Raw genomic sequence first — 24,102 nt, forward strand, 5'->3', positions numbered from 1 at the left:
AAAAATAAAAAATATAAATAAAAATAAATTTATCAAATTCAAGGTTTAAAAAAAAAACCCTCCAAGGTATCATGGAGGTAGCAACTGCAGGAAGGGAAGGGGGAATAACGGGAGGAGACTGGAATTATTAAAACCTATAGAAGGAACCCTAGTAGCTAAAACACAGACCTCTGAGGAAGAGATGCTGCTCAGCTGATACCGGAATCTTTAGTTTAGAAAAGCCTCCCCGTAAGCCTGGGATCCAGACCTTTGAAGAGGAAGCACCAACTGGCTGATGCTGTGGGCTCTGGGAGGCACTAATAGATTGGCTCTGCAAATTCAGGGAAAACCGCAAATGGCTTTCACCTGCTGCTATGCGAAGGCCCTGCTGTTTCTGAGCTGAAGACTTGTTGCTGGAGCATTGCTAACAGAAGGCAGACTGGAAAGGACATTTTTTTCTTCCTCCTCCAGCTTTGTTATCTCCCTCTAGCACCACCTATGGCGGGGCCTAACACAGAGCCAGCTGGCAAAGCAGATGCGTGGTTTGCAAAATACAAGCACCAGCTTCACAAAGCAGAATAGAGAAGGGTGGTCCAAACCTAGTGCAAGGTTTGGAGCTGAGAGACAATTAATAACTGGTGCCCCCATTTTAGTAAAAGGAACCACCATTCACCAAGTTGCTCACCTTAGAAGCCTAGTAGTTACTCTCAGGGCCTCTCTCTTCTCATCTGCCATATATAGTCCCCTAAATATCTCCCAAGTCTAAACCCACTGCCATCAACTTCATCCCTCACCAAGACTACTGCAACGACATCGTAACTAGTCTTCAGCCAGATGACTGTGGGTCTACAATTCATTTTCTACATAGCAGCTACACAGCAGCCACAGCGATTTTGTAAAATGCAGATCTAATTAACAGGATAAAATCTATCTCCTGCCTTACTTCACAGCTTTCTCCTTTTGGCTCTCCCTGCTCTAAATTCATGGTTGACTTTCTATAGTTCCTCAAATACACCCTCTCATTTCTGGATCTTTGCACCTGCTCATCACTTGACTTATAGATTAAACCCCCATTCCCACAAACCCCACCTCCCTCCTCTGGCTAACTTCTTCAGGTCTCAAATAAAAGAGAGACTCTTCAGTGAGGTCTTTCCTACCCACAGACTCAGGTAACACCCATTCCTACATGCTCTTTAAGAGACATGATAAACTGAGTTACTCATTGAAATAGTCTTTTCCTAATCTCTGCCTATTGCCTTCCCCTTACCATTCATGTTCAGACCACAATGTACAGGCTGCTGGTTACTACAGATGGTTGCCATTGCAAAGTACGCAGATCATAGGCTGCAAATCCTTAGATTCTGTGCTTAAAATTCAAAGGTGAAAAAGATTTTAGAAAGAATCTTTTTTCCCCTGCTCATGCCTTCTAAACCAGATAAACACCTTCCAAAACTTCGCTCACAGTCTTCCCCAACTGAGTTGCTGGAAACTATTCTTCCAGTTGCTTAAGTCCAAAACTTTGGAGTCATCTTTGACTTCTCTTTTTCTCTCACAGCCCATATCTAACTTTCAGCCAATCCCATCAACTACATCTTTAAAGTGCAGTCTTCCCCTGGTACTCGAGAGGGATTGGTTCTAGGACCCCCATGGAAACCAAAATCCGAAGATGCGCAAATGCCTTATGTAAAATGGCACAGTATTTACTTGTAAGCTATTAATCCTCCCACATACTTCAAATTGTCCTAGGTTACTTATAATACCGAATACAAGGTAAATGCTATGTAAATAGTTGCCAGTGTGGGCAAATTCAGGTTTTGCTTTTTGGAACTTTCTGGAATTTTTTTTTTTTTTGGAATATTTTCTATCCACAGTTGGTTGAATCCACAGATGTGGAGCCCACAGGTATGGAGGGCCGACTGTCCATCCGTATTCCAACATTTATTACTTCTTCTACTGGCCCCCTAGTCCAAGTCACCATCTGCTCTTGCTAAAATATTGTAATTTTCTCTTCAATGGTTTCCCTGCTTTTATCTTGTACTCACCATTCCTTATTAATCCTTTCTCCCCAAAGCACCCAAAGTAACCTAAAATATTAGTCAAATATCACACCACTGCTCAAAACTGTTCAATCACTTCCCATCTTATTCTGAATAAAATTCAAAACATTATAATGGTTTATAAGGCCCTACGTGGTCTGGCCTTTTGTTACCTTTGTGATTTCACCCTCTACCCCTTCCACTCCACCTCCCTCAACTCAGCCACAATGGCCTCCTTGCTGTTCCTAGAACCCTTGAAGTCCACTCTGCCTCAGGACCTTTGAATTTATTGTACTTTGCCTAGAATACAGTTCCTCCAGATATCTCCGTGGTTCATTCTGTCGCTTAATTCAGGTCTTAACTCAAATTTCATCTTATCAAAGTGGTCTCTCTCAACCGTGAAGAAATAAATGAAAGAAGAACTAAAGAAACGAAGAGCTATACTGTGTTCATAGGTTGGAAAATACAATATCGTTAAGGTGTTAATTCTCTCAAAACTTATTTATAGATTTAATGCAATTCCTGTCAAAATTCCAGCAAGCTTTTTTATTGATGTTGACAAGATGATTCTAAAATGTAAATGTAAAGGCGAATGAATGAGAATGGCCAAAACAATTAGGAAAGGTGGAAGACCCACACTACCCACTTTTTTTTTTTTTTTTTTTTTGCAGTACGCAGGCCTCTCACTGCTGTGGCCTCTTCCGTTGCGGATCACAGGCTCCGGACGCGCAGGCTCAGTGGTCATGGCTCACGGGCCCAGCTGCTCTGCGGCATGTAGGATCTTCGTGGACCGGGGCATGAACCCGTGTCCCCTCCATCGGCAGGCGGACTCTCAACCACTGCGCCACCAGGGAAGCCCCACACTACCCATTTTTAAGCCTTGCTATAAAACCACGGTAATCAAGACAGTGTGATACTAACATAAGGATATTCATATAGATCAATGGAGTAGAATAGAGAGCCCAAAAATAGACACACAAATACAGTCAATTGATTTTTGCCTAAGATACACAATTTCAATAGAGAAAGAATAGTTTGTTTTTTTTTTTTTTTTTTTTTTTTTTTGCGGTACGCGGGCCTCTCACTGTTGTGGTCTCTCCCGTTGTGGAGCACAGGCTCCAGACGCACAGGCTCAGCGGCCATGGCTCACGGGCCCAGCCGCTCCGCGGCATGTGGGATCCTCCCGGACCGGGTCACGAACCCATGTCCCCTGCATCGGCAGGCGGACTGTCAACCACTGCGTCACCAGGGAAGCCCAAGAATAGTCTTTTTGATAGTGCTGGAACAATTGGATGTCCATAAACAAAAACAAACAAACAAAAATGAACTTCAACACATACCATATACCTTATATAAAAATTAACTCAAAATAGATCATAGATCTAAATATAAAACCTAAAAGTATAAAACTTCTAGAAGAAAACATTGGAGAAAATCTGTAATCATGGATTTGGCAGCAAGTTTTTTTTTTTTAATTGTAGGAAAAAACACATAATATGAAATCTACTCTCTTAGCAAGTTTTTAAGTATGCGGTATCGTATAGTTAACTGTATCTATGCACATTGTTGTGCAACAGGTCTCTAGAACTTTTTCATCTTGCATGACTGAAACTCTGTATCTATTGAAGAGCAACTCCTCATTGTCCCTTCTCCCCAGGCCCCAGAAATCACTATTCTAATTTCTGCTTCTGAGTTTGTCTACTTTAGATATCTTATGTAAGTGGAATCATGCAGTTTAATTGTCCTTCTGTGACTGGCTTATCTCACTTGGTTTAATGTCCAAGTTTCATCTATGTTATTACATATTACAGGATTTCCTTCTTTTAAAAGGCTGAATGATACTTCATTATATTGATATACCATTTTCTTTATCCATTCATCCATTGAAGGACATTTAGGATGTTTACATGTCTTGGCTATTGTGAATAATGGTGCAATGAACATGGTAGTGCAAATATTTCTTCGGAATCCTGTTTCCAAGTCTTTGGGGTAAATATTTTTAATTTTTTTGAGGAATCTCCATGCTGTTTTCCATAGTGACTGCACCATTTTACATTTCCACCAACAGTGTACAAGGTTTCCAATTTCTCCATAGCCTCACTGATACTTATTTTCTGTTTTTGTTTTGTTTTTTATAATCACCATCCTAACATGTATGAGGCAATATCTTATTGTGGTTTGATTTGCCCTTCCCTGATGTTGAGCATCTTTTCATATACCTGTTGGCCATTTGAATGTCTTCTTTGGAGAAATGTCTATTCAAGTCCTTTGCCCATTTTAAAATCAGGTTAGAGGACCCTGGGAAGATGGCGGAAGAGTAAGACGCGGAGATCACCTTCCTCCCCACAGATATATCAGAAATTCATCTACACGTGGAACAACTCCTACAGAACACCTACTGAACGCTGACAGAAGACCTCAGACCCCCCCAAAAGGCAAGAAACTCCCCACATACCTGGATAGGGCAAAAGAAAAAAGAATAAACAGAGACAAAAGGATACGGACGGGACCTGCACCAGTGGGAGGGAGCCGTGAAGGAGGAAAGGTTTCCACACACTAGAAGCCCCTTCGCGGGCGGAGACTGCAGGTGGCGGAGGGGGAAAGCTTCGGAGTAGCGGAGGAGAGCACAGCAACGGGTGTGGAGGGCAAAGCGGAGAGATTCCAGCACAGAGGATCGGTGCCCTCAGGCACACACCAGCCCGAGAGGCTTGTCTGCTCGGTCGCCGGGGCGGGCGGGGCTGGGAGCTGAGGCTCGGGTATCGGCTTTCAGTCGGAGCGCAGGGAGAGGACTGGGGCTGGCGGCAGGAAGAGAGCCTGAGGGGGTTAGTGCACCACGGCTAGCCCGGAGGGAGTCCTGGGAAAGGGTCTGGAGCTGCCGAAGAGGCAAGAGGCTTTTTCTTCCCTTTTGCTTCCTGGTGCGCGAGGAGAGGGCATTAAGAGGGCTGCTTGGGGAAGCGCCGGAGACGGGCGCGAGCCGCGGCTAAAGGCGCGGACCCCGGAGACGGGCGTGGGAGGCTGGGGCTGCTGCTGCTGCCGCCGCCGCGGGGCCTGTGTGCGAGCGCGGGTCACTGTCCGCCCCGCCTTCCGGGGGGCCTGTGCACCCCGCCACTGCCGGGGTCCTGGAACCCGGGGACGGCTTTCCCGGGAAAGCGCACGGAGTGCCTCGGTCTGGTGCAACGTCACGCTGGCCTCTGCCGCCGCAGGCCCGCCCCACTCTGCGCGCCCCTCCCTCCCCTCTGCCTGAGTGAGCCAGAGCCCCCGAATCAGCGGCTCCTTTAAACCCGTCCTGTCTGAGCGAAGAACGGACGCCCTCCGGCGACCTACGCGCAGAGGCGGGGCCGGTCCAAGGCTGAGACCCGGGAGCTGTGAGAGCAGAGAAGAGACAGGGAAATCTCTCTGTGCAGCCTCGGAGGCAGCGGATTAAAGCTCCACGGTCCACTTGATGTGCCCTGTGTCTGTGGAGTGCATGAATAGACAGCGAATCATCCCAAATTGAGGAAGTGGATTTTGAGGACAAGATTTAAGACTTTCCCCCCTTTTCCTCTTTTTACAACGAATTATCCCAAATTAAGGAGGTGGACTTAGCAAGATTTCAGACTTCTCGCCCTTTTCCTCTTTTTACAACGAAGTAACCCAAATTGAGGAGGTGGACTTGGAGAGCAAGATTTTTGATTTTTCCCACTGCTCTCTTTTTGTGAATGTGTATGTGTATTCTTCTGTGTAAGATTCTCTCTGTATAGCTTTGCTTCCTACATATGTCCCAGGGTACTATCAGTCCGTTTTTTTTTCCAATAATTACATTTAAATTTTAATAACGCTACTATATTTCATACTTTATTCTATTTTACTTTACCTGCTCTTTCTTTTTTTCCTACCTTCCCTTCCTCCCTCCCTCCCTCCGCCCCTCCTTTCCTTCTTTCTCTCTTTCTTTCCTTCCTCCCTCCCTCCCTTCTTCCTTTCACTCTTTCTTTTTCTTTCCTTCCTCCCTCCCACCTTCCCTCCTGTCTTTCTTTCCTTCCTCCCTCCCTCCCACCCCTTTTCCTTTAACTTTCTTATTCTTTACTTCCTCCCTTCCTCCCTCCTGTCTTTCTTTCTTTCTTTCCTTCCTCCCTCCCTCCCTCCCTTCTTCCATTCACTCTTCCTTTTTCTTTCATTCCTCCCTCTCTCCCTCCTTTCTTTCTTTCTCTCTTTCCATCCTCCCTCCCTCCCTCCTTTCTTGCTTTCTTCCTTCCTTCCTTCCTTTCTTTCCTTCTTCCTTTCTTTCTCTCTCTCTTTCTTTCTTCTACTAATTCTTTCTTTCTACTTTTTCTCCCTTTTATTCTGAGCCGAGTAGATGAAAGGCTCTTGGTGCTGCAGCCAGGAGTCAGTGGTGTGCCTCTGAAGTGGGAGAGCCAACTTCAGGACACGGGTCCACAAGAGACCTCCCAGCTCCACATACTATCAAGCAGCAAAAATCTCCCAGAGATCTCCATCTCAACACCAGCAGCCGGCTTCACTCAACGACCAGCAAACTACAGTGCTGGTCACCCTATGCCAAGCAACTAGCAAGGCAGGAACACAACCCCACCCATTAGCAGAGAGGCTGCCTAAAAACATAATAAGGCCCCAAAACACAAGACCAGACGTGGACCTGTCCACCAGAAAGACAAGATCCAGCCTCAACCACCAGAACACAGGCTCTAGTCCCCCCCACCAGGAAGCCTACACAACCTACTGAAACAACCTTGGCCACTGGGGACAGACACCAAAAACAACGGGAACTACGAATCTGCAGCCTGCAAAAAGGAGACCCCAAACACAGTAACATAAGCAAAATGAGAAGACAGAAAAACACACAGCAGGTGAAGGAGCAAGATAAAAACCTACCAGACCTAACAAATGAAGAGGTAATAGGCAGTCTACCTGAAAAAGAATTCAGAATAATGATAGTAAAGATGATCCAAGATTCTATTTCCAAGATCCAAAATCTTGGAAATAGAATAGACAAAATGCAAGAAACAGTTAACAAGGACCTAGAAGAACTAAAGATGAATCAAGCATCGATTAAAAATACAATAAATGAAATGAAAAATACTCTAGATGGGATCAATAGCAGAATAACTGAGGCAGAAGAACGGATAAGTGAGGTGGAAGATAAAATAGTGGAAATAACTGCTGCAGAGCAAAATAAAGAAAAAAGAATGAAAAGAACAGAGGACAGTCTCAGAGACCTCTGGGACAACATTAAACGCACCAACATTCGAATTATAGGGGTTCCAGAAGAAGAAGAGAAAAAGAAAGGGACTGAGAAAATGTTTGAAGAGATTATAGTTGAAAACTTCCCTAATATGGAAAAGGAAATAGTTAATCAAGTCCAGGAGGCACAGAGAGTCCCATACAGAATAAATCCAAGGAGAAATACACCAAGACACATATCAATCAAACTGTCAAAAATTAAACACAAAGAAATCATATTAAAAGCAGCAAGGGAAAAACAACAAATAACACACAAGGGAATCCCCATCAGGTTAACAGCTGATCTCTCAGCAGAAACTCTACAAGCCAGAAGGGAGTGGCAGGACATAATTAAAGTGATGAAGGAGAGAAACCTGCAACCAAGATTACTCTACCCAGCAAGGATCTCATTCAGATTTGATGGAGAAATTAAAACCTTTACAGACAAGCAAAAGCTGAGAGAGTTCAGCACCACCAAACCAGCTTTACAACAAATGCTAAAGGAACTTCTCTAGGCAAGAAACACAACAGAAGGAATAGACCTACAATAACGACCCCAAAGCAATTAAGGAAATGGGAATAGGAACATACATATCAATAATTACCTTAAATGTAAATGGACTAAATGCTCCCACCAAAAGACAGAGAGTGGCTGAATGGATACAAAAACAAGACCCATATATATGCTGTCTACAAGAGACCCACTTCAGACCTAGAGACACATACAGACTGAAAGTAAGGGGATGGAAAACGATATTCCATGCAAATGGAAATCAAAAGAAAGCTGGAGTAGCAATTCTTATATCAGACAAAATAGACTTTAAAATAAAGACTATTAGAAGAGACAAAGAAGGACACTACATAATGATCAAGGGATCGATCCAAGAAGAAGATATAACAATTGTAAATATTTATGCACCCAACATAGGAGCACCTCAATACATAAGGCAAATACTAACAGCCATAAAAGGGGAAATCGACAGTAACACAATCATAGTAGGGGACTTTAACACCCCACTTTCACCAATGGACAGATCATCCAAAATGAAAATAAATAAGGAAACACAAGCTTTAAATGATACATTAAACAAGATGGACTTAGTTGATATTTATAGGACATTCCATCCAAAAACAACAGAATACACATTTTTCTCAAGTGCTCATGGAACATTCTCCAGGATAGATCATATCTTGGGTCACAAATCAAGCCTTGGTAAATTTAAGAAAATTGAAATTGTATCAAGTATCTTTTCCGACCACAATGCTATGAGACTAGACATCAATTACAGGAAAAGATCTGTAAAAAATACAAAAACATGGAGGCTAAACAATACACTACTCAATAACAAAGTGATCACTGAAGAAATCAAAGAGGAAATTAAAAAATACCTAGAAACAAATGACAATGGAGACACGACGACCCAAAACCTATGGGACGCAGCAAAAGCAGTTCTAAGGGGGAAGTTTATAGCAATACAATCCCACCTTAAGAAACAGGAAACATTTAGAGTAAACAACCTGACCCTGCACCTAAAGCAATTAGAGAAAGAAGAACAAAAAACCCCCAAAGCTAGCAGAAGGAAAGAAAGCATAAAGATCAGATCAGAAATAAATGAAAAAGAAATGAAGGAAACAATAGCAAAGATCAATAAATCTAAAAGCTGGTTCTTTGAGAAGATAAACAAAATAGACAAACCATTAGCCAGACTCATCAAGAAAAAAAGGGAGAAGACTCAAATCAATAGAATTAGAAATGAAAAAGGAGAAGTAACAACTGACACTGCAGAAATACAAAAGATCATGAGAGATTACTACAAGCAACTCTATGCCAATAAAATGGACAACCTGGAAGAAATGGACAAATTCTTAGAAATGCACAACCTGCCAAGACTGAATCAGGAAGAAATAGAAAATATGAATAGACCAATCACAAGCACTGAAATTGAAACTGTGATTAAAAATCTTCCAACAAACAAAAGCCCAGGACCAGATGGCTTCACAGGCGAATTCTATCAAACATTTAGAGAAGAGCTAACACCCATCCTTCTCAAACTCTTCCAAACAATTTCAGAGGAAGGAACACTCCCAAACTCATTCTATGAGGCCACCATCACCTTGATACCAAAACCAGGCAAGGATGTCACAAAGAAAGAAAACTGCAGGCCAATATCACTGATGAACATAGATGCAAAAATCCTCAACAAAATACTAGCAAACAGAATCCAACAGCACATCAAAAGGATCATACACCATGATCAAGTGGGGTTTATTCCAGGAATGCAAGGATTCTTCAATATACGCAAATCAATCAATGTGATACACCATATTAACAAGTTGAAGGAGAAAAACCATGTGATCATCTCAATAGATGCAGAGAAAGCTTTCGACAAAATTCAACACCCATTTATGATAAAAACCCTGCAGAAAGTAGGCATAGAGGGAACTTTCCTCAACATAATAAAGGCCATATATGACAAACCCACAGCCAACATTGTCCTCAATGGTGAAAAACTGAAACCATTTCCACTAAGATCAGGAACAAGACAAGGCTGCCCACTCTCACCACTCTTATTCAACCTAGTTTTGGAAGTTTTAGCCACAGCAATCAGAGAAGAAAAGGAAATAAAAGGAATCCAAATTGGAAAAGAAGAAGTAAAGCTGTCACTGTTTGCAGATGGCATGATACTATACATAGAGAATCCTAAAGATGCTACCGAAAAACTACTAGAGCTAATCAATGAATTTGGTAAAGTTGCAGGATACAAAATTAATGCACAGAAGTCTCTGGCATTCCTATATACTAATGATGAAAAATCTGAAAGTGAAATCAAGAAAACACTCCCATTTACCATTGCAACAAAAAGAATAAAATATCTAGGAATAAACCTACCTAAGGAGACAAAAGACCTGTATGCAGAAAATTATAAGACACTGATGAAAGAAATTAAAGATGATACAAATAGATGGAGAGATATACCATGCTCCTGGATTGGAAGAATCAATATTGTGAAAATGACTGTACTACCCAAAGCAATCTACAGATTCAATGCAATCCCTATCAAACTACCACTGGCATTTTTCACAGAACTAGAACAAAAAATTTCAAAATTTGTTTGGAGAAACAAAAGACCCCGAATAGCCAAAGCAATCTTGAGAATGAAAAACGGAGCTGGAGGAATCAGGCTCCCTGACTTCAGACTATACTACAAAGCTACAGTAATTAAGACAGTGTGGTACTGGCACAAAAACCGAAAGATAGATCAATGGAACAGGATAGAAAGCCCAGAGATAAACCCACACACATATGGTCACCTTATCTTTGATAAAGGAGGCAGGAATGTACAGTGGAGAAAGGACAGCCTCTTCAATAAGTGGTGTTGGGAAAACTGGACAGGGACATGTAAAAGTATGAGATTAGATCATTCCCTAACACCATACACAAAAATAAGCTCAAAATGTATTAAAGACCTAAATGTAAGGCCAGAAACTATCAAACTCTTAGAGGAAAACATAGGCAGAACACTCTATGACATAAATCACAGCAAGATCCTTTTGGACCCACCTCCTAGAGAAATGGAAATAAAAACAAAGATAAACAAATGGGACCTAATGAAACTTCAAAGCTTTTGCACAGCAAAGGAAACCATAAAGAAGACCAAAAGACAACCCTCAGAATGGGAGAAAATATTTGCAAATGAAGCAACTGACAAAGGATTAATCTCCAAAATTTATAAACAGCTCATGCAGCTCAGTAGCAAGAAAACAAACAACCCAATCCAAAAATGGGCAGAAGACTTAAATAGGCATTTCTCCAAAGAAGATATACAGACTGCCAACAAACACATGAAAGAATGCTCAACATCATTAATCATTAGAGAAATGCAAATCAAAACTACAATGAGATATCATCTCACACCAGTCAGAATGGCCATCATCAAGAAATCTAGAAACAATAAATGCTGGAGAGGGTGTGGAGAAAAGGGAACACTCTTGCACTGCTGGTGGGAATGTGAATTGGTACAGCCACTATGGAGAACAGTATGGAGGTTCCTTAAAAAACTAAAAATAGAACTACCATATGACCCTGCAATCCCACTACTAGGCATATACCCTGAGAAAACCATAATTCAAAAAGAGACATGTACCAAAATGTTCATTGCAGCTCTATTCACAATAGCCCGGAGCTGGAAACAACCTAAGTGTCCATCATTGGATGAATGGATAAAGAAGATGTGGCACATATATACAATGGAATATTACTCAGCCATAAAAAGAAACGAAACTGAGCTATTTGTAATGAGGTGGATAGACCTAGAGTCTGTCATACATAGTGAAGTAAGTCAGAAGGAGAAAGACAAATACCGTATGCTAACACATATATATGGAATTAAAAAAAATGTCATGAAGAACCTAGGGGTAAAACGAGAATAAAGACACAGACCTACTTGAGAATGGACTTGAGGATATGGGGAGGGGGAAGGGTAAGCTGTGACAAAGCGAAAGAGAGGCATGGACATATATACACTACCAAACGTAAGGTAGATAGATAGTGGGAAGCAGCCGCATAGCACAGGGAGATCAGCTCGGTGCTTTGTGACCGCCTGGAGGGGTGGGATGGGGAGGATGGGAGGGAGGGAGATGCATGAGGGAAGGGATATGGGAACAGATGTATATGTATGACTGATTCACTTTGTTATAAAGCAGAAACTAATAAAAAAATAAAATAATTTAAAAAAATTCAAAAAAAAATAAAATCAGGTTATTTGTTTTTTTGCTAGTGATTAGTGGGAGTTCATCATATATACTGGATAGTAATCTCTTACCACATAATGTGCTTTGCAAGTATTTTCTCCCATTCCATAGGATGACTTTTCACTCTGCTGATCATTTCCTTTGTGGTGAAGAGGTTTTTAGTTTGATGTAGTCCCACTTGTCTATTTTTGCTTTTGTTGCCTGTTCTTTTGGTGTCATAACTAAGAAATCATTGCTAAGACAAATGTTATGAAGTTTTTCTTCTATATTTTCTTCTAAGAATCACATCATTTCTGGACTTATATTTAAGTCTTTAATCTATTTTGAATTGATTTTTTTCTATATGGTGTAATATAAGACTCTAATTTTGCTCTTTCACATATGAATATCCAGTTTTCCCAGCACCATCTGTTGAAGAGTCTATCCTTTCCCCATTGTATAGTCTTGGCACCATTGTTGAAGATCATTTGATCTTACACACATGGATTTATTTAGGGGCTCTCTATTCTGTTCCACTGGTCTGTATGTCTGTCTTTATGCTAGTATCATACTGTTTTGATTGCTGTAGTTTTGTAATATGTTTTGAAGTCAGGAAGTGTGAGGCCTCCAGCTTTGTTCTTCTTTTTCAAGAGTTCTTTCGTAACTTGGAGGCTTTTGTGGTTCCATATGAATTTTAGAATTTTTTTTCTCTTTCTGAAAAAAACTCCATAGGATTTTGATAGGGATTGCATTGAACTGCAGATTTCTTTGGGTAGTATGTTCATTTTAACAATATTAAGTCTTCCAATTCATGAATGTGGATATCTTTCCATTAATTTGTGTCTTCTTTAATTTCTTTCAGCAATGTTTTGTAGTTTTTAGTGTACATGTCTTTCACCTCCTTGGTTAAGTTTATTGCTAAATATTTTATTCCTCTTGATGCTATTGCCATGTAGTTAACATGTACTCCCTGATATGATGTGATTAGCAAGACACTGCACTTCTGTGGTATCCTTCCCTGAAACTCACAGCCCTAGTTTAATCATAAGAAAACATCAGACGAACCTAAGTTGAGGGCCTCTACAAAATACTTGACCAGTGTTCTTTAAAACTCTCAAGATCATAAAAAACAAGGAAAGACTGAAAACTGTCACAGATTAGAGGATACTTAAAAGACAAGATGAAGAAATGCAATGTGGTATCCTGAATTGGATCCTGAAACAGAAAAATAACATTGTGTAAAGACTGGTGAAATTCAAATAAAGTCTTAGTTTAGTAGTTTTTTTGTTTTTAAGAATCTTCTTTGACCAACCTACTTAAAATGTCATACTTCTTATGGCTTACTGTTCTCTAACTTTACCTTATCTTTTCTTTTAGCTTTGCCACTTATTGATTATGTTATATTAGCTTATTGTCTGTCTCCTCCCAATAAAATATTAGCTCCATGAGCAGGGGTGGATGCAAGTTTTATGAAAACTGAAGCTTTGTGCATCCTTCCTAAGAAAAAAATTGCAAAGTTAAAAATGTAAAATAAGGTACCAAAATGGATATCTACTTAATATAAGAAACCAGAACTAACAACTTTTTAAAATCTGACAATTCACAGAAACTATATCTTTATTAATTGCTTGTCACATTTCTCTAATTTTTCTATATTTTTGCTGCATTTTTATTTGACTGCTTCTGTATGAAATAAAATGTTATAATTTTTTTAACACCTTTATTGGAGTATAATTGCTTTACAATGGTGTGTTAGTTTCTGCTTTATAACAAAGTGAATCAGCTATACATATACATATATCTCCATATCTCTTCCCTCTTGCGTCTCCCTCCCTCTCACCCTCCCTATCCCACCCCTCTAGGTGGTCACAAAGCACCGAGTTGATCTCCCTGTGCTGTTTTTAATAGAGATAACACAAAAATAATTCAGTCTTTCTTTTGGCATGGTTTGACCAGTTTGTTATCATTATTGGTAGATGAGATTTATAAATATGCATCTTGACACCCAAACTCACTATAGTACTATTGCAAATACACACCCTACAAACACAGAAATTCTAATAAGTTCTATTTTGCACGATACCCATCAAACCAGAAAAAAATGTATTTATAACAGTGTATACTACATCACCGAGTATTTGCAAACAAGAGAGGATTTCTGTTTTGGCTAAGTATTGATAAAACTCAAATCCTCTGCTAATAATTGTGTTTGATGACTGGAAGAAGGTTTCAGAGATAGCTTCAGACTCTATATGTTACAGATCTTGTTTCTTCATATAGCCACAAAGTTTTGAAATTGGCCACTATTGGACACATTTTATTTCATGATATGTCCTCTGGACCTGTAAATTTGTGTCACATGGTATGTAAGTAGTGCAGTAGATGGTGGGAATATTCTTGGAAGCCATTCCTACATTAAAACAACTTAACTTCATACAGAAGTGGCTGCATACCATCTATATACAACCTACTAAACCCAGACCAGATATATTCCTAATTCAGTTTCTCCTTAGAAGGATTCCCAAAATAACTTCTGCCACTCAGTGTCATCTGCTATAAGGGGAAATTTGACGGTAAAAAAAAAAAAAATAGAGTGGAAAGAGACAGCATTCTTAACCAATTTCAGCTCAAACATCTGCAAATTTTATAAAATGTATAAAATATATAATAGAAGCCTTAGAAAAAGGGGCTTGAAGCTTGTTTCATCAACTTCAAGGTCCATGTCCATAAGAGTGGAGACTTTTTTTGTTCACAGCTGTATTCTTGATACCTAGAAGAGTGTCTTACATAAAGTAGGCATATGATACATATATGGTAAAAGAGAGAAAGGAAGGAAGAGAGACAGAGGAGAAGTGGAGTAGCTCTTTGCATAATTTGGATTACAGAAGCATAATATGGCTTCTCCACATTCAGCAAAAAATAACTATCCTTAGAGTTATTTCCAAGAAAGGACAATGCGTTGGGCCAAATGAGGTAGTCTAGGATACTAAACCACTCCACATATTAAAATAATATGTCAATACAAGGAGGTGATGGGCCTGTTTGGACTCAGAAGTAGGCAGAACTATGAGATGGCCCAGGAGAAGGAGGTCCTGGATGATAACTTGAGTAGAGTCAAGAGAAGAAACTAAAGTTAAGATGGAGGGTTTACATACATATAAAGACCTAAGAAGGCATCTCTAAGAAATGTTGGGGGGCTTCCCTGGTGGCACCGTGGTTGAGAGTCCGCCTGCCGATGCAGGGGACATAGGTTCATGCCCCAGTCCGGGAAGATCCCACATGCCGCGGAGCGGCTGGGCCCATGAGCCATGGCCGCTGAGCCTGCGCGTCCGGAGCCTGTGCTCCGCAACGGGAGAGGCCACAACAGTGAGAGGCCCGCGTACCACACACACACAAAAAAACACTAAACTTTTCTTTTAAACAGCTTTTGCCGTTGTGCCATAAGCTTTGAAATGAAGTGGCTTCCTTTTCATTATTTTTCACTTTATAGTTTGAGTTTTGATTTCTTCTTTATCCTTTCTTTATTTTTAAATAGTTAATATATTTGGATTTTGTTTAATTTTGATTTCTTTTTATTGGGTTATTTTTTTAAAAGGTCTCTACATTCATTTAAAAAAAAAGTTAAGTGTTTTTGTGTAGCCTCGCACATAATCCATTTTCTATGGACAAAGTCAAAAATTTATTTTCTCTGTTTTAAAGAAAAAACGAAACAGGGGTTTATATCCATCACGTCAATTTTATTAATTGCATTATATAATTACTCCATATCCATACTTTTTTTTAACCTGTTTAATTCTAAAAGAGGTGAATTGAGGTTTTCCACAATAATTTTATTTTTTTTAAGTTCTCCTGAGATTTCCAATAGCCTTTGCTTTATATAACTAACTGTTCTGTTGTTTGGTACATATATAGTGCACCAAAGATGCTGTTATATCTTTTTCAGATATTGTGTTTTTATTATCACATAAGGCATAAGGTCCTTCTTTGTCTTATTTATTGTTTCTAATCCTAAATTTTAACATCTGATATTAATAATGCCACTCCAATCTCTTTTTGTTTCATTAGTCTGGTATCTCCATCTTCATTCCTTTATTTTCAAGATTTCTTTATTGCTTTAACTATATTTCTTATAAACAGTATACAGTCATCCATTTGTATCCACAGGGGATTGGTTCCAAGGCCCCCAACAGATACCAAAATCCATGATGCTCAAGTTCCTTATATAAAATGGAGTAGTATTTGTATAAAACCTATACACATCCTCCCATATACTTTTTTTTTTTTTTTTTGCAGTACATGGGCCTTTCACTGTTGTGGCCTCTCCCTTTGCGGAGCACAGGCTCCGGACGCACAGGCTCAGCAGCCATGGCTCACGGGTGCAGCCGCTCCACGGCATGTGGGATCCTCCCAGACTGGGGCACGAACCCGTGTCCCCTGCATCAGCAGGTGGACTCTCAACCACTGCGCCACCAGGGAAGCCCCTCTCCCATATATTTTAAATCATCTCTAGATCACTTATAATACCTAATACAATGTAAATGCTATGTAAATATTTATAAATACAGTGTAAGTGTAACTAGTTGCTGGTGCTAGGCAAATTCAAGTTTTGGTTTTTGGTATTTTCCAGAATTTTTTTTTTTTGGACTATTTTCTATCTGTGGTTGGTTGAATCCACAGATGTAGAACTAATGGATACAGAGAGCTGATTGTATAGTTAAGTGTTATTTTTAACTCAGTCTGAGAGTCTCTGTTTCTTAAAGAGAAAATTCAACCAGTTCAAATGTAGTATGACAGATACTTGATATCAATATTTTTATGATATTATGTTTGTTCTTTCTCATTTCCATACATTTTTAAATTAATTCCATTTCTCCTTATTTTGGAAGTCTTCTTATATTTTCTATTCAGGTAACAGTTAACTCTTCTATAAATTCAGATTACAATTGAGAGTAATACGTACAACCAGTGTTTTATAAAAAATAGTGTAATGAGTGTGTGGGGGGGGTGTCTGTGCTGCACTTGAATCAACTTAAGTGTTTTTATTATTTTTCTTGTCAAATTATCCCTGGCTCCTCTAGCATTTTTATCTGTTCTATTTATTTAATAGCTGATTGCTGAATGAGCTGGACTTCGCAGGATGAGCAAACAGGAAAAAACTTTATTTTTTCAGATTTTTTTCTGACTGTTAATCCTACAAAATTACTGTTTGCTTATTCCTCCTCATCCCTAGGTGAAACCTCTGGCAATTCTCATAATTTTGCCCTTTTCTCCATTACATCCTGCCTGGCTGGCCACCATCTACTTGCTGTGCCCCTTTAGATGGCTTGCTGTTTTTCTTAGTTGGCTCAGGGAAGCTCAGGTCTGTTTTTTGCAATATCTAGTGACCACAGTTGTGTAAATGGTAGAAGGTAAAGTCCTGCCCATTATGGACTGGTGATATAAAAACAAGCAGAACGTGACCCCTGTTGAGGCATCTGAAGGAAAATTCATGGACCTCTGACTTCCCAGTTTTTTCATAGGTTTACAGTTTCCTTGTTGGTCTCCTGGGGACCAATGAGACCAGGAACACTTACTTACACAGGACCAAAGACAACCTTTCCCTGGGGTAATCCACAGATCCCAACTGCTAGCTAGTCCCTGGATACAGCACAACTTCCATTATTACCTTCTAACTCAGAGACTGGTTTCCAGCGCCATATTCAGATCTCAGCATCAGAATAGAAACCATGTCTAACCTTGCACCCTACATCTTGCAGATGCCAGCATCTATTTGGCTGAGGAGATAATAGATTAAATCTGAGAGTGGAAGAGAAAGGTGCTGAGCTTATGTCACCATCTTCCCAGAATCCACTGCTCCCTGCTGTCCAGCTATGTCAATGGCCAATCCTCAGCCAAATGGAATTTTTAAGTTGATTTAGTGCCTTTCTAAAGGATAAAACACACAAGCTCCAGCAGAAACTTCCAAAAATAACATACAAAATCCTCAGTTCTAATTTGAGTCTACTTTGGGCTGAAGTCTGGACACTGATTGTAGATAGGTTTAGCATTTAATTTAGAAAAGATGGTAGTAAGACACTTTGGGGAACATCTTTTAAGATGTTATGCTTACACTAAGAGCAGGAGGAAGGATGGGAATAAAAAGGGAATTTTAAATGAATGCTTACCATACTCAAGATACTCCACACTGTTGCTTTAATCTTAAAAATGATAATACAGTAAAATAAGGTATCGTTGTCCTCATCTTAAGGCAGGGATACAGAAAAGTGAGACTCAGATAGTTTACATTACTTGCTCAAGTTTACTCATAACTGCCCAAACCCAGGGCCTACACCTGTTTCTCTTGTACTGAATATCAGGGAACCCTACCATCATTACTTGGGCTATTATTAGGTATATTTTCTATTTCCTGTCATTTTTATTGTTAGTGGTTAAGAAGAGTCTGCGTTTTCTCTTCTGAGCCAGCAGGGTAGTTAGGGAAACTATTTTGCTTTGCAGTGAGCAAGGGAGGAGTGAATATGGGGGTGGGGTAGAGGTAGGGGGAGAATGGATAAGAGCAAGCAAAGAGAGCAAGAGGATCAATCCCTGTTTTCTGGAAAGAAAGAAAGAGGACTTCATGACTTTGAGTTGCTGCTGCTGCTGCTTCTCCTCCCCAGCCAGTAACAAAAAGAAAGGTAAAGAGCCAGGAAAGCTTGTGTGTTCCCACCCTACTACTTCCTACATACCTGAACCCACCACCTTATCTTGAACCCCTTTTCTCTTGCTCTTCCCTCATTTACAAAGTCTCCAGTTACACTATCTTTCCTTCATCTCCATTTTCTCTCCTTGTTATCCTATTTGAGAGCCAAAATCTGCCTCTACTGTGAAAAGATGCCCAAGAGTAACACTGATGACACACAATAAAGAAAACCTCCAGTCAGTGGAAACAGAGAAGCCTGAACAAGTTTACCTCCTTACCCTGGAAAGTTTCCAAAAGACCTTCAAAACCTTCCTTTAACTGAAATACTTCTAATTAACCTACTTCTCCTCAAGTACTAACAGTTAAGATTTTTTTTTCAAAGTCCTTAAACTAGCAGATTACCAACGAACTCTTCAAATGCAACTTGTTTCTAAGGTGAATTCCGTCTTTATAGTGTTTGGGTTCATGAGAAGTTAATGAGTAGATAAAATAGCAATATAATAATATATTTAGAAATTTTAATCCTTTAAGGATTTGCTGCCAAAATTATTTAGCTTATTAAAGATAAATTATTCTTTTAAATTATTTAACAATTCAGAAAAAAGTCAAAGTTATACTTGGTAAAGGCATTATATAGTAAAGAAGTTCCAACGTTTACTAACAAAAAGGTATTTGAAATTTTACAAAGTCTTTTAATTGCATAAATTGCTAATGTAATACTAGTTTCCAATTATTATCCAAAATGCTGCTACGACGATTAATTCCACATGCATCAAGTTAATGGTATATTTGTCTTGTTTGATATCCAATTATGGAGCAAGGTTATTGACGTTATTTGGCTTCCGATAGCAAATTTCCAGAGTCAGTCTATGCCATTCTTGGTCCTGAATCTATTTTACTGTAGGAATGCTGATGATTGAGGGATCTAATTGAGATAAGAGAAATTCCTGAACTAGTTCCTCTTGTTGATCATTATTTCCTAATTTTGTCCTCTTATTTACTAAAAATAGTATACCACTGTTTGTTTGTAATTCCAATTTCTATGCTTTGTTTCCTTCTACCATCCACTAGAACATTACCATTTAGACAAGAATTTCTTCTGTGATCTAGGAACTTTATTTGCTTCTTGTTATCCAAATTTTCTGTATAAACAATATTTTATGAGGTGCTTAATTTTTACTTGACAAGTTTAACAAATCATCCAAATGGTGTTACAGTATTTATTTTATGGACTTTGAGTATATTTTTTGAAGGCTTTGAGCAATATTTGAGAGGTGAGGCACTCAATTTGTTTATTGGTTTTACTGTAGAAAACATTTTTTCAAATTTGCCAGTTTTAGCACTCATTTCTTGAATAACAGTTTTATCAAGGAAACCCACAGATCTTCTTGTTAGGCTGGAAAAAGTCTGTGAAAAGTTATAGAGTTTATTCCAAGATATGTTTTCAAATGTGTGCTCGCTAGTTTTCTTCCTTAGTTTATCATCTACAACTCTACGGCTTACTTCAAAAGATACTGCTTGTATAGCTTTCTTCTGTGTTGTAGGCAGAGTTCTTTTGGGTTTGGAAAGAGTAATAGATTGACCTCTAGCTACAGATTTGAGCATTTCACAATTTCTTTCTAAAACAATATTTGATCTTTTATATGGGTAACCATTTCCATTTTTCATAGAATGGGGAGGAAGCCTGTTTTTTGTCAAAAGTAACATTTGTACATATCCAGTCTCATGGAAAATTATGGGATTTGTATCATTTTGTTCCTGTGGATTAAAGAAGAGAGTATTCATCATTAGTCTATTGAGGCAAGAAGGCTATAATTTTTAAAACATGAAAATAAAATCGTGAAGTATTCTAGAAATGACTACATAGAAGTTTTTAATATAAACAATAATGGTATTTAAACATATAAAAAAGATGTCCTTGTATGTGACACACTTCTTTCTCTTGACACTCTGTTGAGATGTTAGAAGTAAAATCTGAACTTTTGGCCTCCTAAAACCCTTTTTGAAATAGAGTGAGATATAAAGAAATGTTTGGTGTTGTCACTGGGAAATATGAAAGTTGGTGGGATGGAACATTGTTCTGTCATTTCTTAGGTTTCCATGTCCAGAAATAAGCAGCATACCAAAAAATGGATTGAGTCAAAAATCAAAAGAAATATAACTGATTATAAGCCAAAATTACAGTCTGAGTATCCTAATAAGTTCAGAAAATGTAAATTTTTCTTTAAAATAATTATATTCATTACTATACCCCAACATTTAGCACAATACTTAGCCCAATAAAAAGTGCTCAATATATATCTGTGGAATAAAATAGCCAAAGTAATAGACTGACTTAAAAATAGATTACTTTTATCACAGTAGTAGCAAAATCTGTATGTATGAGCTACTCACTGAACTCTTTTTCACATTTCCATTGTAAGAAAAAAAGATTAACTCCACAGAAACTCATCAAATATGAGTATTACTAGTATTTAGTTTGTAAACTTTAAGTCAATGATTTCTACTTAGATCTCTACTTTCTTTTAGAAATATAATTAATGAAGTAAGAAATTAGGATCATCTAATTGTATATTAGTGTCCTTAGTGTGAAAGGCATATTAATGCATATGATTACTGAAAAAATGACAAAAGATCTAGTTTTGCAATCCACTGGTGATGCCCATGTTACCTATTTAGTGATAGTAGTAGAGGTTTGTCAAATTTTTGGTCTGTCTAATCAATACCTTAGGGAATTTTCCACCTTCCGAGTCAATGTACACTTAGGTAGAGGCAAAAACTCGCTTTATCAGCCTCCCTTGAGGTTAGGGCATAGGTGTGTGACCTAGGCTCTGCCACTCAGACACACCTAAGACAGTCTTCAGTTCAGAAAAAGCAAGCATTTTGAAAAGTAGGCATTGTGAAAACTATTCTAGCGAGGATGGTGGGAGATATATCTAGCTGAAGGGCAGCACTGGCAAAGATCTTAGACACAGTGTCCCCTGCCCAGAGTCAGAGCTGTAAACTTTTATCTGTGACAACAGCATGGGCCCCAGTAGAGCAACCTGGGGCTGTAACAGGGTTAGTCCTGATTGGAGAGCTTTCAAGCCAGATTGTCTCTCCAGCATCCTAGAGACTCTGAGCTACCAGATGGCCTTTAATAAATGTATTTTCTGGTTGAAATAGTTAAAATAGATTGATAGAAAAGTGAAACATAATCCAGTCATTTAAAAAAATACCATCTTTATATTTCTTTTAGAATCAAGAAAATTTGATAAATCGTTCTTTATAAAGAAAAACACAAAATTTTCAGCTGGTGCAGAAGAATCCCCAGATTTGGGGTGGAGGTTCTAAAAAGAACACTAAGAATTTGTGTTGTTGTCACTTCAGAATATGAAGCCAAGAGGTAAAGAGAATTTATCAAAGATTCTGGGCACTGGAATATGACATTCCCACAAGTAGTAATAATACACATTTTTACTGAACAGTAGTAGATGTTTTTATTACCGTGTAAGAAGTTGCTGTCTTTGCTGGACTAATGTCGATTATCTTGGCATTTGGCTTTTTCAGTTCATCCTCAAAGCACAAGGGGAGCAAGCTTTTCTTTCTTACTGAATACTCATTTAATTGATCATTTCTGATGGATTTATTTTCTTTTGTACTAAAATCATTCATCTCTGGAGGAGATTTTATTCTGAAAATGAACACAAGTTCAGCATAAACGTTTATAGGGCTGATTTCAGCTTGTCTGTTCTTGTCTGCCTTTCCCATTCCTCAACATCATTACTGTTAGAGAACAAACGTATGGACACCAAGGGGGGAAAGCGGGGGCATGGGGGGGTGGGATGAATTGGGATTGACATATATGCACTAATATGTATAAAATAGATAACTAATAAGAACCTGCTGTATAGCACAGGAAACTCCACTTCACTGTACAGTAGAAACTAACACAACATTGTAAAACAGCTATACCCCAAATTTTTAAAAAATCACTACTGCTAACATCTCCCTCAAACCCTCTGCTATACTTTCAACCTGACAAGACCATCCTTTCCTGCTTGGTTTGTGGGGGAAAATAGCAAAAGCAGGGGTGGAAGCAAGACTGTAGTATGTGTGCCTCTTTGGTTTTTGAGTGGAGAGGAAGTATATTATGTAGGTTGAGGAGAACAACAGAGGAAGAGAGATACATTTGCCACATCCTTTGTTGAGATTCTGGGATGAAAGTGCTTTTCAGGGCAGCTTCCTGCCAACACAGGGTGACCCTAGCTTTGTTATCAGGATGAAATGGTGTGGTTAGGCAGAGAGAGGATATAGTTTTCATTCCAGATCTCCCTTGGTCCACATGTGACATGGACACTGAGATTAGGCTTGCAACAAGCTTGTCATTGCAGGGGTGCAGTGACCCATAGCAAAGGCTTGACTTGGGTGAGGTATAAATAGACAGTCTAAGAAGACATGAAGAGAGCTAAATGAGTTCTACCTTACTAGTGATAGTTGAGAGTGGACCCTATCCAGGTTCAGAGAGAATAGACTATGCGTTCATGAAGCACAAATGTCAGTAGCCACAGAACATCTAGGAATGAGATCAGCAGTACAAGGGCACTGACCAAGATCCCTGGCCAAGTACCTTTTCCTCAATGTCACAAAGTCCAGTGAGCCCCTCACTCATATACTAAGATACCATGGTAGAAAGAAACAGAAGGACTGTGTTAAACCTAAAGAGGCTGTGCATTTTTACTCCAAACAAAGTTTAAAACACAATGGATTAATATGAATTTTTTTCATTACACAGGGTTTGAGGATCTCATGAGAAGTATCAGAACTATATAAAAATAAAAAGCTACTTTTTTTTCACATCCATGTTGTAGTGTAATTAAATTTGTATCTACTATAAAAATGCAATTGCATTCTCTCCATTCATTTTTCATTGTCTTCCTCTCCATTTGACTGTGAACTTGCAGCAGATAGAGCATGTGCTCAAGGTCTGAATGTGACCTTGTGTCACATGTGTATGACCTTGTCTGAATGTGAATGTGACTAGCTGAGCAGTCTTAGAACAGTCATTGGATTGTAGTATGGGCCTAGATGGCCATAATAAGCCAGAATAAGTTCATTCTGGTCTACAAGAAAATAAAAGGCAGAATTCTTCTTCTTAGAAACATCTTTGAACAAAATAAAATTAAAAATTTTAAATAAATTACTTTTATTAACTTAATCTTCTAAGTGACCAACAAAATCAAATGATCCCCTAGGGTTTTTTTTTTTTTTCAGTTTGAGATGAAATTATAAAAGATTTTCATAAAAGACACATACATATTATGGTATTTAGAAAATACTTTATATAAAATATTTTTCAATGTAAAATAACATGGAAAGTACTTGGTATTCTGCTTGATCTGTAGTAGCTATTCAGTAAAAACTTCTTAAGTGAACAAGATAGAACTGGAAAAGACTGATATCAAGGATCTAATGTTTGGCTAACAT

At 38.8% G+C, this 24,102-nt stretch overlaps 1 protein-coding gene across 1 annotated transcript in view; it reads right to left on the reverse strand.

Annotated features, from left to right (window-relative positions):
* Positions 1–19,805: 19,805 nt before the first annotated feature.
* The window catches only part of LOC309799142 (uncharacterized protein C1orf141 homolog), a gene marked incomplete at its 3' end in the record, with an annotated part of 54,322 nt that continues 50,025 nt past the window's right edge, over positions 19,806–24,102 (reverse strand). Inside the window, 3 exon segments of the mRNA XM_082612142.1 lie at positions 19,806–19,841; positions 19,843–20,394; positions 22,123–22,276. Of these exon segments, the coding sequence (XP_082468268.1) occupies positions 19,806–19,841; positions 19,843–20,394; positions 22,123–22,276 (742 nt within the window).

Source organism: Mesoplodon mirus, assembly GCF_964341445.2.
Source record: "Mesoplodon mirus genome assembly, chromosome: 3".
In the NCBI taxonomy this organism is placed as follows: domain Eukaryota; kingdom Metazoa; phylum Chordata; class Mammalia; order Artiodactyla; family Ziphiidae; genus Mesoplodon; species Mesoplodon mirus.